This window comes from Marmota marmota, unplaced genomic scaffold, assembly GCF_001458135.2.
Source record: "Marmota marmota marmota unplaced genomic scaffold, marMar, whole genome shotgun sequence".
Lineage (NCBI taxonomy): Eukaryota > Metazoa > Chordata > Mammalia > Rodentia > Sciuridae > Marmota > Marmota marmota.
The window spans coordinates 29,082,234-29,099,008 of NW_026000019.1; the positions used below are offsets into that span (position 1 = coordinate 29,082,234).

General features: G+C 41.6%; 1 protein-coding gene across 1 annotated transcript; it reads right to left on the minus strand.

Annotated features, from left to right (window-relative positions):
- Positions 1–3,728: 3,728 nt before the first annotated feature.
- LOC107147572 (olfactory receptor 10J1) lies at positions 3,729–13,074 on the minus strand. The gene is made up of 2 exons (XM_015492071.2): positions 12,572–13,074; positions 3,729–4,659 (listed from the first exon to the last, which is right to left on the minus strand). The coding sequence occupies exons 1-2, from the start codon at positions 13,072–13,074 to the stop codon at positions 3,729–3,731; spliced, it is 1,434 nt and encodes a 477-aa protein (XP_015347557.2).
- Between the last annotated feature and the right edge of the window lie 3,701 nt (positions 13,075–16,775).

Consider the following 16,775-nt stretch of genomic DNA (forward strand, 5'->3'; position numbering starts at 1 on the left):
ACAATGAGCACAATTCACCATTGTGTGCTCAGCTTCTAACACTAAACCTAACAACTTAGTGTCTACTGAACTCTCAAGTCTATTCCAATAAATGATATGCTCAAGTTCGGGACCCCCAAAAGACCACCAGAGACCAAGATCGATGTAAGCAGCAAAGAGGTGTTTATTGCGAGCTAGCTCGGTCCTCCGCGCACACACACAGCAACTGGTGACGCTGAGAGGCCCCGAGCCCAGGGTTTGCAGCAGTTTTATACACTCTTTCGGGAAGGCAGGGACTTCACATACATCATAGCACCTCTTAGCAAGTCATCACACACCGTGGGAAAATCAAACAACTCTTAACATTGATTAGCACATTCACTGGTAGGAACAAGTTGGGTAGGGGTGATTGGTTAGTACAAGAGGAGGATTCATTTGAATCAATTGGTTTAAGCCAAGAGGGGGGTACGTGCTGAACTACATGGTTTCCCAACATGTTATCAACCACCATAAACTACTGGGAGGGTGATTTGGCATCCCAGGTATTTTCCCTGTCTCATGCTGATTGGTGGCTGCTAGGGGGTTGCTATGGGTCCTCACCTAGCCTAACTGAGTCAGGGACAACTGGCACAGCAGATCTCTCCTGTTATTTGTAGATAAGCAACTTAGCAGGGTGGGTATGTGCCTAGAAGTGCTCTGTGGGTTTTTCCAAGGACAAGGGTCACGCCCCTTCCTTGGACAGCTTTGCTCTGAGGTAGAGGCTGATTTCTCAAAAATGGAGTCACATCAGTTTCTCATAAAGACCATGTGTGTTTGTGAGACTCTAACTGCTTTTCTATGATTTGCTTTGATAATGGAGAAGGTGGAAACTCATGCTCCTACAATTGTAGCCGGTTCTGCATGAATTAGACTTCACAGCCTGAGCAGTGCTGGAGATGTCCCTTGTCCACTTAGGTCTCCATGGGCTAGACTGAGGATCCTGGTTTCCTCTCTATGGGGAAAGTCTCAGGATGAGATTTCTGTTTAATCTGGGAAGTTTGAGGACGTGGAAAATTTGAATTTTTTTTTTAACCCTTGATTATTTACATCACTTATCCCCACAATGAGTTGCCCTTGGGTGATAATACGCTCTGGGTAAACAGAAAGAGCCAAAGTGCAAATTCAAATTCAGCCTTCGTTCTTTATTTTATCTTATTATCTGTATAATGGAGAACCTTATTCCTGCCTTTCTCAGGTGTCTTGGGCAAGGGACCACAGACAGTATGGAGAAGTATTTCCCCCCTTAAGTGAAACTGGTCATGAATAGAGACCAGAATGATTCCAAGAAAGGGTGAAATTCTTCTCAGTTATTTAAACCAGCCAAATATTCTGTGAACGGCTAAAACTATTGCACAGATGAGAAAAAGTTTTGTGGCTAGTATCTTCATGGGGTGAGAAAAGGTGTCAAAAGCATTTGATTCTACAATGTCTGACTGTTAAGTTATCTGTTCAAACAAGGTATCTGAAAAACACAAGTGATAAATGCTCTAATAGTCCACGGTAATAAAATGTTCTGAGTGATGTCTGTCAGGAACCGCACAGCCCAGGACCCCAGGAGACAGCCCTGCACAAAGATCAAGACAGTCCTATCGTTCAGGTAACAGGTATTTATTTCACTGAACTCCAGCATGCAAAGCCCATTCTCAGCTTGATGAGATTTTGCTTTATATAGATTGGGAAAAAATATCCCAAGGCTTACATCTTTGTCATTAAATATTAAGCATACTTTGTCAATTTTCTATCGCATTGCATTATAGTGAGATCTGCATAGTTCTCTCTATCTCCCCTTGAAAGACTGGGAACTCCTCTATTCAGGGGATAGTGCAGGGTTTATTTTAACATTTTCCGTGTCTAGCGCAGTGTGTGGCATATAGTAAAGATTGCCTGAATGTTTATTGAATGATGGTTAAACTCTCTAATTGCGGTTCTTTGTTTTTAATTATTCAGGTTTTCTTTTCTTTCCCAGTTAACGACTTCTCTTTGTTACTTTTAGCCACCTATTATGTTCTTAGAGAACCTAGGGTACGGTTTGATTTTTTTTTTTCCATTGTCTCTGTTAATTCTCAGAGAGGAGGGTCTGGCAGCTTAGTTGTGCTCTGGAGTGCAGGACACATTTGTCCTTTAGGTCTCTGTATGTTTTGAAGGCTTTTCTGATGAATGGAAGTGAAAGGTGTGTCCCGGTCTGTCCCAAGGTCTGAAGTTCAATCGAGCCACTAACATGACAGCAAGTCCTTCTTTTTGCTGGGTGCTCATCTTCACCTTAAATCACAAACCTACATAATACCCTTTGGTCAGTCTGTACTCCAGGCTCTCTCTGATCTTATTCAGCTTCAGTTTACGTTCAGAACATTCCGATCTTTCCTGCGATTCTCATGGTTTGTAGTCTGTAGCTCCGCAGGACACAGCGACTTAGTGTCTCTGTGGAGCTAAGTAAGGATAACAAGGATGTCAAGAATCCAGAGAGAGGCCTCATAATCTTAGTTTTCCCGAGTCTTAGGTGATTCTCACTCTCTAAAAGTAAAAAAAAAAAAAATCCTCACGAAGCCTTCACAGTCTGTCCCCAGACTACCTTCCTGGTCACATCAACTTCCATTCCCTCTTCTCACACCCTGGAGTCAAAACACAGAGTCATTTTTCACTCCTTGAACACTGCTCTTACTTTCATACCCGAGGCTGTATTGTTTCTTCTCTTTGGAAGTCTTTTCCGGCAACTTCAGATAATTGTCAGCCAATCTCTTATCAGTGTTTTAAAACCAGTTCAGACCAAAGGTAACCTCCTCTCCCAACACGTCCTGGTATCTCCAACAGTCTTATTCTCCATCACCATCCCCACCCCCCTTCCTTTTCTTCCTTCTTTCCTCCCAAACCAATCACTCTCTTAGTTGTCTTTTAATCTTTTGTGTGCGTCATTTAAAACAAAGTATTGAAATCATGCTTTTAAACCTGTGTCTTTGCCACAGGACTTTAAGCTTCTTAGAGCCAGACAATAGGGCCTTTTCCTCTTTATGTCCCCAGGATGCAGAGCACAGCCTTGTCCATTATATGCTTTCTGAAATAATGGCAGCTGAGCTGACTCTGAAGGATCTTGGAATGTGCCCTCAAAAGGCCATCATTGCGTTGATGAGATATGGATTGGCTAGAATCTCTAATTAAACTGTCCCTCGTCACTGACTTTAATAAGCCATGCTAGAATCTGAGAGGAATGAAAGCAGCTAGGATGGGAAATCTATTTACACTAGGCTTGGCCATCCTGAGGCCACCCTCCCTGCCTGCCCTGTGACTTACTCCTTGATATGTCATGTATGAATGGGTTCCAACATGAACTCCAGTTTGAGAAACCCTATGAGCTTAAGAAGAAAGGAAAAGACGGGAGGAAACAATTTAAAGTGGGCCTGGGTTCTGTTCTATCGCCTTTGGTAGGTGGAGATTCACAAGGAGCCCAAAAGTTCCAAATCCTCAGCCCTCCTCCTTCCTGACCTTTCCTTCACTTGGATCTGATCTTTATTTATGTATTTATCCCCACAGCAGGTCCATGCTTTATTCAGGGGCTTTATTTAAATGCTTTCTAATTTCCACTTGCATGATGCTGCTGCTTTTCTTGATTCCTGCTCGAGGAGCAGGTCCCTAGAGGTCAAGTGTATGTGACACTTACCCTCATATTCCTACCTAGGGTGGATGTCAAGAGCCTCAGGAGAACCCTTCACAGATTGTCAGGAGTGTTTCCTGCAGACAGCCCTGTACAGAGCATCCCTAACCTCTTTGTTCCTCAGGGTGTAGACCACGGGGTTCAGGAGGGGCGTGATGACAGTGTAGGTCACAGAGATCAGCTGGTCCTCATCCCTGGTGTTCTCTGACTTGGGCTTGAGGTAGGCGATGGAGGCACAGCCATAGTGGACGATGACCACTGTAAGGTGTGAGGCACAGGTGGCGAAGGCCTTCTTCCGGCCCTCAGCTGAAGCGATCTTTAGGATGGTGGAGATGATGAGAACATAGGAGATGAAGACCAGGCCCATAGGTACCACTAGCACCAGCACACTGATGACCAAAGTCAGGATCTCATTGACAGTGGTGTCGATGCAGGAGAGCTTCATCACGGGTCGGATGTCACAGAAGAAGTGGGCCACCTTGGTGGCACAGAAGGGCAGTCTGAACACAGCTGACACCTGTGTCACTGCTACAATTAGGCCAATGCTGCAGGCCCCCCCCACCAGCTGGAAGCACACCCTCTTGTTCATGATAATTGTGTATCTCAGGGGGTTGCAGATGGCCACATAGCGGTCATACCCCATGGCTGTGAGCAGGAAGCAGTTAGTGATCCCAAAGGTTACAAAAAAGAACATCTGTGTGGCACAACCTGCCAACGATATGGACTGGCTCATACCCACAAGACTGGATAGCATCCTTGGGAGAATGACCAATGTGTAGACGGTCTCTGAAGTGGATAGCATGCTTAGGAAGAAGTACATGGGTGTGTGAAGATGGCGGTCAATTCGGATGATGGTCACAATGATGACATTGCCTGCTAGCGTGAAGATGTAGAGTTTAAGGAACACCACAAAAAGGGTCATCTGGTGCTCATGGAAACTGGAGAAAGCTTGGAAAGTAAACTCAGTCATGATAGAGTAGTTTTCTCTCTTCATTAAGTAGTCACAAAATCTGAAGGATGGAAGAATAAAAGTTATATAGTTTCAGGAGTTTAAGCGCCTTTCTGAAATTGATTGAATTAAGTTCTCAGCTATAAATCTGGGGACACATTTCATAGGGGATTCAAGTTAATCCCTGAATTTACTGAAAAAAAAAACATTTTTTTTTTTTGCTCTGTGGTCATCTGTTTTGATTTCCTACACATTTGAGAATTGGGTGATCTCTTTTCTCTAGGCGTAGAAGTGCACGTTCCTACTTCTCTCCTTCTCTTCCTCCCTCACATATGGAAGGCCTTCCTCCTTTTCTCCACGTACATAATTCTTCACCATTCTTCATAGATCAGTGCAAATTTCCAGTCCTCCCTAAAATTATATGATATTCAGATGTTCTCATGTTTATTTGGATTATTTTATACCCCATCCTTGCAGTGTCTTCTCACACAAACAAAGACTTTATAATACCTCTTACATCTTTTCACATCACACTAACTCAGGATTATGCATGAATTAGATGCTTGGAATATGATATATCAAGAAACATGTAATGTTTTGAACAACCAACAATAAAAAATTAAAAAAAAAATTAGATGCTTGGAAACAATCATTTAGGGATGGACCGGAGAGGTTTTTTTGTTTTTTTTTTTTTTTTTTTTGAGACTATGAGTCATCCCTCTTGCACATCCACATCCTTTAGGAAGTAGAGGCAAAGAAAATGCAGAAAGGCTCATCTTGTTTTTAAGAAGAAAAAGACAAAACTTAACCAATCACCAACCTCTCCCAACTGCTGTCTGAATGATGGAAGTCTGCTGACAGTTCACAGCCCTGATTCACATATGTTATAAACTGTGCTACATCTTTACCTTCCCTAAACTAGAAAGCAAATTTACAGCCAATACAACTTTGAGAGTAGACATACACCTACTCTGCAGAGGTAAACAATTGTTATTGGGAAAGATGCAGCAAATTCAAGTATCCCTTACCTAAAGTAAAAGCAGTTTCTGAATATATATATAAAAAAATAGAGCTACAATAAGAATACATCACTTTGTTGAAGGATGGGGATCAGTGCAATTTATGTAATATTTCAAATTTTTGTCTCCTTAAACAGTAACCTCCTGTAGGGTATTTAAATTATATTCTGATTTGCTTATGCATATTCAGAAAGTGACTTTTTACATAAAGTAAATCATATCAGTGATGAAGGTTAGGAGGCACGGAGACTTGCTTCAAGTTTATAAAAATCTATTTAACAGGATTTGATGACCAGCTGTTTATCATTTACACTAAGAATATTAAAAGAGAGTAAAGCTGCAGTAGAAAATATTTTTCAAAAGAGAAAAATCACTTGACACTAAAATATATGGACTAACGACATTTTTATCTTCTGTGAGGCCTCTGAACAAAAATTAGGCAGTGGTCCAGCTGTGGGGTGGTATGCCACCTTCTCAGTGATATCTGGAATGCTGGGGAGAGCTATGACTGTTATGATGATCGTTATGGGTGCTACTGGCAATTGGTAATGCTAAATGTCCTGCAATACATGCAGTGGTCCTTCCCAAGGAAGAATTACCTATCCCAAACACCCCTAGAGTTCCTATCGAGAGATGCTTGGGTTAGAGGGTCATCTGCTCTGACTGAAGTCTGTCTTGAGGTAGAAGAATGGCTACCATGACATGATTAGCATCTTCTACCTTTGAAAGCCTCTGCTTCTTCAGAGGAAATCAAGGAAAGGAACACATCCTAAGTCAGCTCACGAATAACAAACTTTATTTCATCCCATTCTCTTAAGAGCACTTACATGACTCTGCCCAGTCCTGAAGCACAAAGGAGAGCCGGCTGGCTGGAGGAGACCAAGGAGGAAAGACTGAAATGCTGGGCTCCCTCGGTCACAGTGACTTCGAAGGCACAGGGAAGAGCCAGGTGAGCAGGAGGACTGTGAAGGGGGCTGAGCTGGGCAGGCAGGGGAGAAACACACTCTAATAGGAGTGTGGTCAGGGAATCAGGCATTCTTGTGTGGAAGGGTCTTTGAAGCCAGGAAAGATGCTCTCTAAGGATCAGCAATTGGGCTTCTGGGAGTCACTCCCTGAAGACACGCTGAGAGTCATCCTGGGGTTGGGAGAATGCAGGCAGCAGGTTCCTGGAGGCCTCATTATGTGTGAGGCTCATTTACCCAGTTGCCAGGTTAGTGTTTTGAGACCCTACAAGTTTTTGCTTCAAGTGGAAAGAAGCAGTTGGGAAAACTGGCTAATTTGTTTGAGTTTTACTCACTTGAATAAGCACATTTGTGTTTCGTTTGTTTCAGATGGGCCTTGGAAATCCATAGTGACAAATCTATGCAGCTCAAGCCTACAGCTATACTGTCTTGGATCTCAGGAAGTTTAGGCCTTTGTACTTTTAGGCAGGAATTCTATGCATTATAATTAACTTTGGAATTAAAGTAGTCAAATACAGCCATGGTCTTACAGAGGACCGTTTGCCGAAGTCCAGCTGCACAAAATAATCGGGGGGTGACGAGGAACTTGTGTAGATTGATACAACAGGAGTGGGAGCCGTTTATTGTAGGACAGGAGGGGTATATATATATATACATTCCACACAGCTTATCCTAATTAACATAAACTAGATACAGCAGTCAACCAATAAGAAATCTCCACACTTAATGGCTCGCTGGCGTTACTTCTCAAACCACTCCCTCTGGCAAAATGCCAGGCGCCATCTTGACTTGTTTACAGACTCTAACAACCGTTCACACTGCTTGTGCTTTCCAATGTCATTCAGTATTGAAAGTGCAGTCTAGACCCAGAGATTCTCTCTTTGGGGTAAGGAAATAGAGATGAGCCTTTGAATACTTTTCTCTTTACCTGGCCTTCTCTCTTTTTTTCCCTCCATTTAGCAAACTTCTACTAGTTTCTCAATAAAAAAAACAAAAGCTCCAAATTAACTTTCCATTAAAGACTCCCATGAGTTGTTAGTTTAATTGCTTCCTTAGCAATTTCTTTAACATGATGTGCTTATCTGTGCCCATCCATTCTTTAAGGAATTAGCATATGCCAGACCCTGTCCAAGTTGCTGGACATGCAGAAATGAAAAAGATGCTGTACTAACCTTTAAGAAACTCACAGTTTAGTTGCAGGTAATAGAAAATCATAATAAACGGACATGAGGGCTGTAGTCAGTTCTTGATTAGACTCAGACTGATTATGGGAAAGATATGGCATCAGTAAAGGGAGACCAGGTTACAAAGCATTTTAGAGTATTTGGGTCTTACCACTTATAAGAACCTCTTAAGTGATTCTCACTTATCCCTTCTGTTCCTGGACTTCAAGGTTCCTTAGCGGTTGGCCTCTTAAGGGAGTGAACTTCTACACCACAGTCACCCTGTGCCCTGTTGCTATCTATCCAGTGATTTTGCTTCCTTCCTTGAAAAAGACATAGCCAGCACTGAGATTTGGTAGATTGATCTGGCAGCAGCGTGCAAATGGATTTGAGATTGGTGAGAAGAAGCAGGGAAACCAGCTAGGCGGCTGATGTAACAGAGATAATTGGGATTGATCTAGAGGGGTGGTAGTCGTCCCAGAGAGAAGGGATGGATGTGAGAGACATTTGAAGAAATCAATAGAGCTTGTACCTGAATCAATGTGTGGATCAAGAGAGAGCAAAGAACCAATCATTTTATAAACTACTCTTACCAGGTTCATTCATGCCAACTCCCTGATTATTCGCAAACATACATAGCTTCCTATTGTAACAGATCATCAAAAAATTATTTCTATATTAATGATCTATCGTTAGATAAAATTGGTTGCCATGAGATCTCAACAAGAAAGGAGTAGGGTTGGGAAAAACAGCCAAATGCTTTATAATGTTATTGCTTTGGGGCAATTGGAAAGATCTTGGAAATGAGGAACTGGGTTGATGATATAAAAATGTGGTGCCTGATGAAAAAGGAAGGTATTTAGCTTCAACAGCAACTAAATTTATTGAACACTTTCACATATAGTTTGTCTCAATCCTCCAAATGACCCTGTGAAGTCGGCAGTATTATTTCAAATTGCGCATGAGCGATGTGTGAGAAGCCTTGCCATCAACTGTAAATATATTGGGATTTGGTGCTTATGGAAACAAAAATTGCAAAACAACTAAAAGAACCTGATATAACCTCTCCTGGTTCTGCATATTACTTTATTTGGGGACCAGATTCCAGTAGCTCTTATAGTGGTTGTTCATGATATCTTTTAGCTTAGGATCCCAGTTAAAAACTTCCCAAAACTTTGGAATTGTGAATGGGAGGCTTTTGAGGTCCTGAATGGAACTCACAACAGATCTGACATTCCTAAAGTCATGTCCCCTTCTGCACTGTCTCCCATTCTATTCCTGCAGCATAGAGCTGGAGTATCCAACTTTTCTGCATGTGAAAACTCCTTTTCAGTTTCAAAATATTTCATGGACCTTCAACTCAATAATAGCTGTATAATAACAGTTGTACTTTTTATACCTATTGATAGAAAAAAACCAAATTCTGAAAAAGAAAGTTATGGATTTAGTAATTGGTGCTTTCAAACGAATTAAAGCTACATTTGAAAAGAGTTGCATATGCTTTTGTAAGGATGCATTCATCTGCATAAGAGGAATGATGTACGCAGGAATCCTGGGACTCCTCGCAGTGACTCTGACGTAGATAGTAGGGAAGAAGAAATAATATGAGAGTTATTTGGTAAGCTGTAGTGAGCAAAGCATAGGAGATGGGAATCTGGAGGAGAAATGCAGACAGGTGGTGGCTGAGTGGTTTATTAACACACGGCAGGTGTATCCAGGAAGTATTTCTTAGAAGACCATGAGAGAAGAGTTTTCTTTCAATGGAATGTGGATCAGGGACCATAGGAGAAGCCCATTTACAAAGTTCTGAGGGAATTCCCTCACTCTACCTTGTTAAAACTGTGGCTCGGGGCTGAGGCTGGGGCTGGGGCTCAGTGGTAGTGCACTTGCCTGGCATGTGTGAGGCACTGGGTTTGATTCTCAGCACCACATAAAAATAAATAAAAATAAAGATCTGTCAAATATATATATAAATAAATAAACTGGAGCTCTTCCTTTAAGTGCATGACTTAATATTGACCTCAGAGTGATCTTGAGCAATACCTTTGTGTGTGTGTTTGCAGGGAGTTGGGGGTATGAAGGAGGTATTAACAGCTATCACTGTATCCCATGTGCTAGGAAATATTATTTCATGACATTACTGGCTCCTCACAGTAACCCTATGAAGCTGATACTGTCAGCCTTACTGTACACCTAGAAAAAAAATGCCATGCAATTTAAGTCACTCTTCTTAGGACATGTGTGTATAATGGAGGATCTAGGGTTGGGACGCATGTCTCTCTGGGTCCAAAGCCTGTGCTCTGTAGACAATATCATACTGCTCAAGTAATCCTACCCAAGGTTATTAGTTCTTGGAAGAGTTACTGTAAACAATAACAAAGGGAGAGAGGATAGGTATAGGTATCTACCTAAAGGATAGGTATATATAGGTTAGTCTTCTGACAGATCCTGAACCCTATCATTTCCCATTGATTGGGAATCAAACCCAGTGCCTCACACATACCTATCAATTCCCAGTGGCCTTTGATCCAGTTCGGACTCCTTTTTCTCCTTTCTTCTTTGTGATTTGCCTGAGTGGAGAGAGGATGCACCAAAATATTCACGGGATAAAAGAATACTATGAAATACAATTTCTAAATGTCCAGACTGATTTCTGGTACCTAAAGACATTCTTAATAGGATTTGAGATATATATATATCTCCATAGTTTGGGGGCCTCTTCTTCTAGAAGTATGAAATAGCAAGATTTCGTTGTTTATTGTAAAGGAGAAGGCTGGTTTAAAATTGTCATTGTGCGCCTGTCATGCAACTACAGATTCTGGGATTACATTGCTTATGTTTAAATCCTGATTCTATCACTTGTGAACTGAGTGACCTTTAGGAATTCACTTATCTCTTCAGGTCTCAGTTTTCTCACCTGTAAAATAAGGATAATAAATAACCTACCCCTTAGATTTATGGTGAGGATTAAATGAATCCAGTGCTTAAAATAATGCCTACTGCCTAAGATACTTTCAACAAGCGTACCAAAACAGGGTACCAAAACAGGATTCACAAAGTGGAACAATTAGACTGAAAGTATTAAAATAATGAAGTAAAAGAGGAAGGAAGGGCTGTCTGCCAGTCCTCGTTGTATTTTAGCTTCCCATAGCCGTCTTTTTTCCTTCTTTCTTTTCATAAATATTTATGTTCCGGGCACTGTTAAAGGTGCAACAGATGTAAAGAGAACGCTCAGAGTGAATCCAGAGTCCGCAGCTATGTACACACAGATACCACCTTGCTGAGACTGGGTTTTCTAGAAGCAGAGCCTGAGACAAGGACTTGGGTACAAGGGGTTGATCCAGGCAGTGGTCTCAGAGAAAAAAAGGGAGAAGGAACACAGTGGGACAGGGAAGACCTCAGCAAGGATGTGGGTCTCAGCTGGAGTCTGACTTGAGCCTGGTGTAACAGAGAGGGCTCTCAAAGTGACTGCTAAAATTGGTCTCATCTCGAGGCAAGGCAAGTGGCCTGTTGTACCTTCTGAATCATTCAGACATTCATCATGGGCTGCCCTTGGTGGAGGTGGGGTTGGTATCCTCTTCTCTGTTAGCCAAGGTCAAGTCCTCGAAGAAGAAGACAGCTGTGAGCGATTAGCATTTAACATTCATGTCAATGAAGGATGGGTGCCCCCAGCCCAGCAAAGGGGCTCTGGGCAAAGCCTCAACAGAGTCCACTGTACTACTCAGAGTATCTGGGGAATGAGAACAGGGAGTGAAATACGGGGGGCTCTTCTTTTGTGATTCTCAAAGATGCTGGAAGACATTTTTATGGTTTTTGCTCAAGCTGCTCAAAGCAAAACCTCTTCAACCCGTTTGTAAACTGGAGAGCCTTTACCTGACAGCATTCTAGGGTTTACACACATAGTGATAGGCACAAGGTAAATAATGAGTGAATTTGTTGTTGTTGATCATAGTGTGAAGTTGAAGGTGTCACGCATAAACAGTGGAGGACCTGTCATTTCAGTGCCCTGATTTTCACACAGAGGCCAGGTTCCACTTACCTAAGTTCCTGTGAAATGCTACGTATTTCCCCCACCCTCCCTATTGGTTTACTATGACTTGTGCCAAGAATAACAGGAATAATGTTTAACATTTTTGATACATGGGTATGCCTTGTCTTATCTGATTTTCATGGAGCTTGGTAAACCCATCTGTCCAGCTGGGCAGATCCCTCCAGTTCTTCTTTCATTCTTTTCCTTCTTTGTTTTGCTCTTTCCTGCTCATTCCTAGATGCTTCCCAGACAGGCACCGGGTACCCTCACACTATCTTTTCCAACTGGCTCCTTCACCGTGACTCTTCACTGAACTCTTCATTTTATTGCTATATTGAGACTGATCAGCACCTAAGAAAGGGGTTTTCTTCCCAAAGCTCTGAGTAAGGCATCCTTGACCTCCTTGTTCCTCAGGCTGTATACAACAGGGTTCAGCAGTGGGGTGATGACGGTGTAGGTCACAGAGATGAGTCTGTCCTGCAGGGAATTCTGGGATTTGGGTTTCAGGTAGATGAAGGAGGTACAGCCATAATGGACAATAACTACTGTGAGGTGGGAGGCACAAGTGGCAAAAGCCTTTTTCCGGCCCTCGGCTGATGCCATCTTGAGGATGGTGGTGACAATCAGGACGTAGGAGATGAAGATTAAGACCATGGGCAGAACAAGGACACAGAGACTGATGAGCAAAGTGATAAACTCTTTGATGGTGGTGTCAGCACAGGCAAGCTTCATTAGGGGCCGGATATCACAAAAGAAGTGGGAAATGATGTTGGCATCGCAGAAGGGCAGGCTGAAGACAGAAGACACCTGAATGACAGCGGTGCTCAGGCCAATGGTCCAGGATCCACTTGCCAGGTGTGTACACGCCCTTTTGCCCATGATGACTGAATACCGTAGGGGGCTGCAGATGGCCACGTATCGGTCATACCCCATGGCTGCGAGCAGGAAGCAGTTGTTGACACCAAAAGTGAGATAGAAAAAGAGCTGGGTGGCACAGCCCGGAACGGAGATGGTTTGTTGGGGCATGAGAAGGCTGGACAGCATTCGGGGGATGATGGCCACAGTGTAACAGGTCTCGGATATGGAGAGCACACCCAGGAAGAAGTACATGGGTGTGTGAAGCTGATGACTGATATAGATGACTGTCAGGATGACAGCATTACTGGCAAGAGTGAGCAGGTATAAGACCAAAAAGACCACAAAGAAGATGAGTCTGTGATGCCACCCAAAGATGGAGAAGCCTTCAAAAGTAAACTCTGTCACAACCGTGAAATTGGGTCTTGACATTGGAGAGAATCTGGGTCTGAAAGAGACAAAGTTGGAAAACTGAGAGTCTGGGTTGGAAGTAGTAGGCTGGCCCAGGGTCGTCACCATGTGCAGTAACTCCAAAAGAATGTATCTCTGGGTTTCAGAAGTTCTCAACATTCAGATACTGGCCAAGCACTCAAGGACCTCTGAAGTTTCTCAGGGTCCTGGTAAACATACAGTGGAGAGACGAGGAAAGAGTAAAGACATAAAAGGAGTGCTAGAAACCCTGGACTAATTCAGCTAGAAGTAGATGTGAATGAGAGAAGGCACTAGAATGCATGTGCACAGTCATGCATCTCCACCCAAACTCCTCTGGTTTGAACCAGCCGTGTATCAGAGGCCCACTGCAAAGAGAGTCATTTAAAGTGTGAGTGAGGGTGCCGTAGTCCGGCTGGGTTAAATAACCGAGAGGTGACAAGCAACTTGAAGGTTGAATCGGGAACTACTTTATTGCGAGTGAACTCAGCAGGAACTGAGAACTCAAAGTAGCGGGCACCCAAGGTAGCAGGAGCCGCTTCTCTGCTGGATTGCAGAGGTACATATACCCAACTAATTACACACAGGTTAACTTAATTGACATCATCTAGACACAGCAGTCAGTCATTGAGGAATCCTCATCATCTTAATGGCTCAGAAACCACTCCTCCTAGCATACTGCCAGGCGCCATCTTAACTTGGTTGTGGCCCTCATCATGAGGGGGCTGGGGATGTGGCTCAAGTGGTAGCACGCTCGCCTGGCATGCATGGGGTACTGGGTTCGATCCTCAGCACCACATAAAAATAAAATAAAGATGTGTGTCCACTGAAAACTAAAAAGTAAATATTTAAAAAAAAAGAGTGAGTGAGTGCAAATCAGGGACAAATCATATGTGAGGCACACTCCTGGCGGGCAAAAGACCACCTCCAATTCTGTTCCAAAGGGCTTCCACTTGGTAAATCAATATGCAACACACTGCCTCCTCTCACAGTTAAGATTCAAAATGTATTAATGTCTGTAATAATGCAGTGAGAAGAAATACTGCTTTTTTATCCCTCTTGAGAAGCACACAGTGTGTAGACCCAGAACATTCTCTGGTCCATAATCTATCCTCTTTTCAGTCTTACTTCCCTTCTTATGGCTTCCAGACATCAGATTTTTTTTAATAAAGCAATCACAGTTTTTAATTTATTTGCATGCATAGGAAGAAAGACTTTTCCTACATATTATACATCAGCACTGCCCAGTAAAAATATGGTCCAAGCCACATATGTAATTTCTAATTTTCTAATATCCACATTAAAAATAAAAAACAATGGAAATTCATTTTAACAATATACTCTAAACCATTAAAATATTATTTTAATATGTAATCAAATAAAATATATAAAATATTATTTTAATATGTAATCAATGTAAAATAAATATTATTTTAATATGTAATCAATGTAAAAACTATTCATAGGATATTTTGTACTCTTCTTTTCAAGCTAAGTTTTTGAAATATTGTGTGCATTTTATACTTATAGCCAATATCATATCAGACTATTCACATTTTAAGTGCTCTGTAAGTGCACCTGATTATTGGCTAACGTATTGGGCTGTGTACCGCAAGAACATAAGTGATTTCTGTTTTCATCTCTTTTCTTTTCTATAGTTCTAATTTTATCTTCAGAGAAAAATTAGCATTTAAAATAAATAATTAAAGTAGAACAAAGGAAAAATATAGGTTTTGGAATCAGAGACCTAGACAGTGGGTTATGAATCTATTATTTTTCTAATTTATTTGGTGTTCTTTGAAGGCTGGGGTCCAACAGGACATATGTAAACACATTTTAGAGAGACTTGTCTACCATGAGGGATAATAGTGATGTCAAAAGATGTTTAACTCCTGGGCAAGTGGGATTATGTGAACCAATTTAGCACTAATTTATATCTATTACACATATGCTGAAAGTAATAGTTGAAAGAGTAAAACTTAACCCCAGAAAGAGTTGTTTTGTCACTTGTAATCAGTTTTATAAAGTTGACAACCAGATTAGACAGGGCAAACAAGCTGTCCATATTAATGACTAAGTTCCATAAATATATTAGAATCATGCTTCACCAATTTCTAGACATAGAAAGTTCTAATAGATTTAAGTTCAAGTTCATACCTTTAAATTTATTTAAGACATTGCTTTCAAATTGCATGAGTATTTAGTCTTCTTTGGGGGAGTTGATTGGTTAGTTAGCTGGTTGGTTGGTTAGTTGGTGTTTTGGAACTTGGATGTAAAGATTTGAGTTAATTATATTTGACAATTCATGGCATGTAATCACCAAACAAGACTGTTTTCTTTTTTATTATGTGTTCTTTTTAGATATACATGACAGTAGAGCGTATTTTGGCAGATTATACATACATGGAGTATAACATTCTAATTAAGATGGTACTCTTTTGGTTGTACATGATACATCACTCAGACTCCTTCCTATGTTAAGGGGGGTTTCTGCTTCTACTTTCTAATCTCCCATTAAGCACAATAAAGGCTCTGAAACTTTGAAGTCCTAGCAACTGTAAGACAACAGTGATTAAAAACAACAAAATATTTAAGTTCATGGAAATCTCTAGCTTTAACCCCCGTGTAAATAGGAAGATGCCTGATTTTCTTTGCTCAATTCATTTGTTTCCATTTGCTCACCTATAAAATAGAATAAAAATACATACTCCATACCATTGCTATGGAGATTATAGGAATTACTGTATGTAAATTGCTAAACTCAGTACTCACACAGGAAGACAATACACTAAATTTCTGGGCCCTCTTCACCTGTCTTCCTCATCCCCAACTCTTCACAGCTCTGGAATCTGCTTGAGTGTGTGTGTGTGTGTGTGTGTGTGTGTGTGTGTTTCTCACTCTTTCTCTCTCTTTCTCATGTTCATAGATTATTGTTCTTATTAATTTCTCTAATCCCTAGCAAATGTAAAGTCCAGTCCTCATTTTCCCCATCTGTCCCCCATCCAACTCTGAAATTCTGAAAAGATTCTGAATATTTAGGGATGGGGGTGGGGATGTCTGGAATTGAATCAACCCACAGCTACATCACAGTGACCTTGGAAATGTTTAGGCCTCGGTTTTCTCACCTGTAAGATGAAGGCTGTACTGATGTGAGAATCCCACGAGAATATGCCTATATAAGGCATTTAGCGGAGACTGGCATGGAGTGTGCTGTTAATAAGGACATTACAAAATCTGAATGTTTTAGGCCATTGTTTTATCTTCCATTGCTTCACATGGAGCGATAAATTGATACTTTTCTCCCAAGCCTGACTTCAGGGGTAGAAGGTAGTCTTCATCCAGCTAACATTGGTGGGGCAACTTGCAGTTTGGAGGAAGCTTTTCTATCCTTTATAGACATGAGGAGATAGCAGGGAAAGAAAGACAATTTAAAGGAGAGAATCCTAAGGATTGGGGGAAGGGTCTGGATGGTGATGGGCATAGGTGAGTCATTCCCAGCATTCCCTCCAGCCCCACAGAATTCCTGCATGATCCCTTTGTCTGGGTCCTTCAACCCTGCACTTACACAACAATGATACATCAGCCAGCCATTCATTGATCTGTCTTCTTGACTTCTTGTTGATGTATGGGACAGGAAATGGAGAAAATTGAGAGGACTTCTCTGCTCAGAGAAAATGCCCTTTCCATTCAAAGAGGGGAAAATT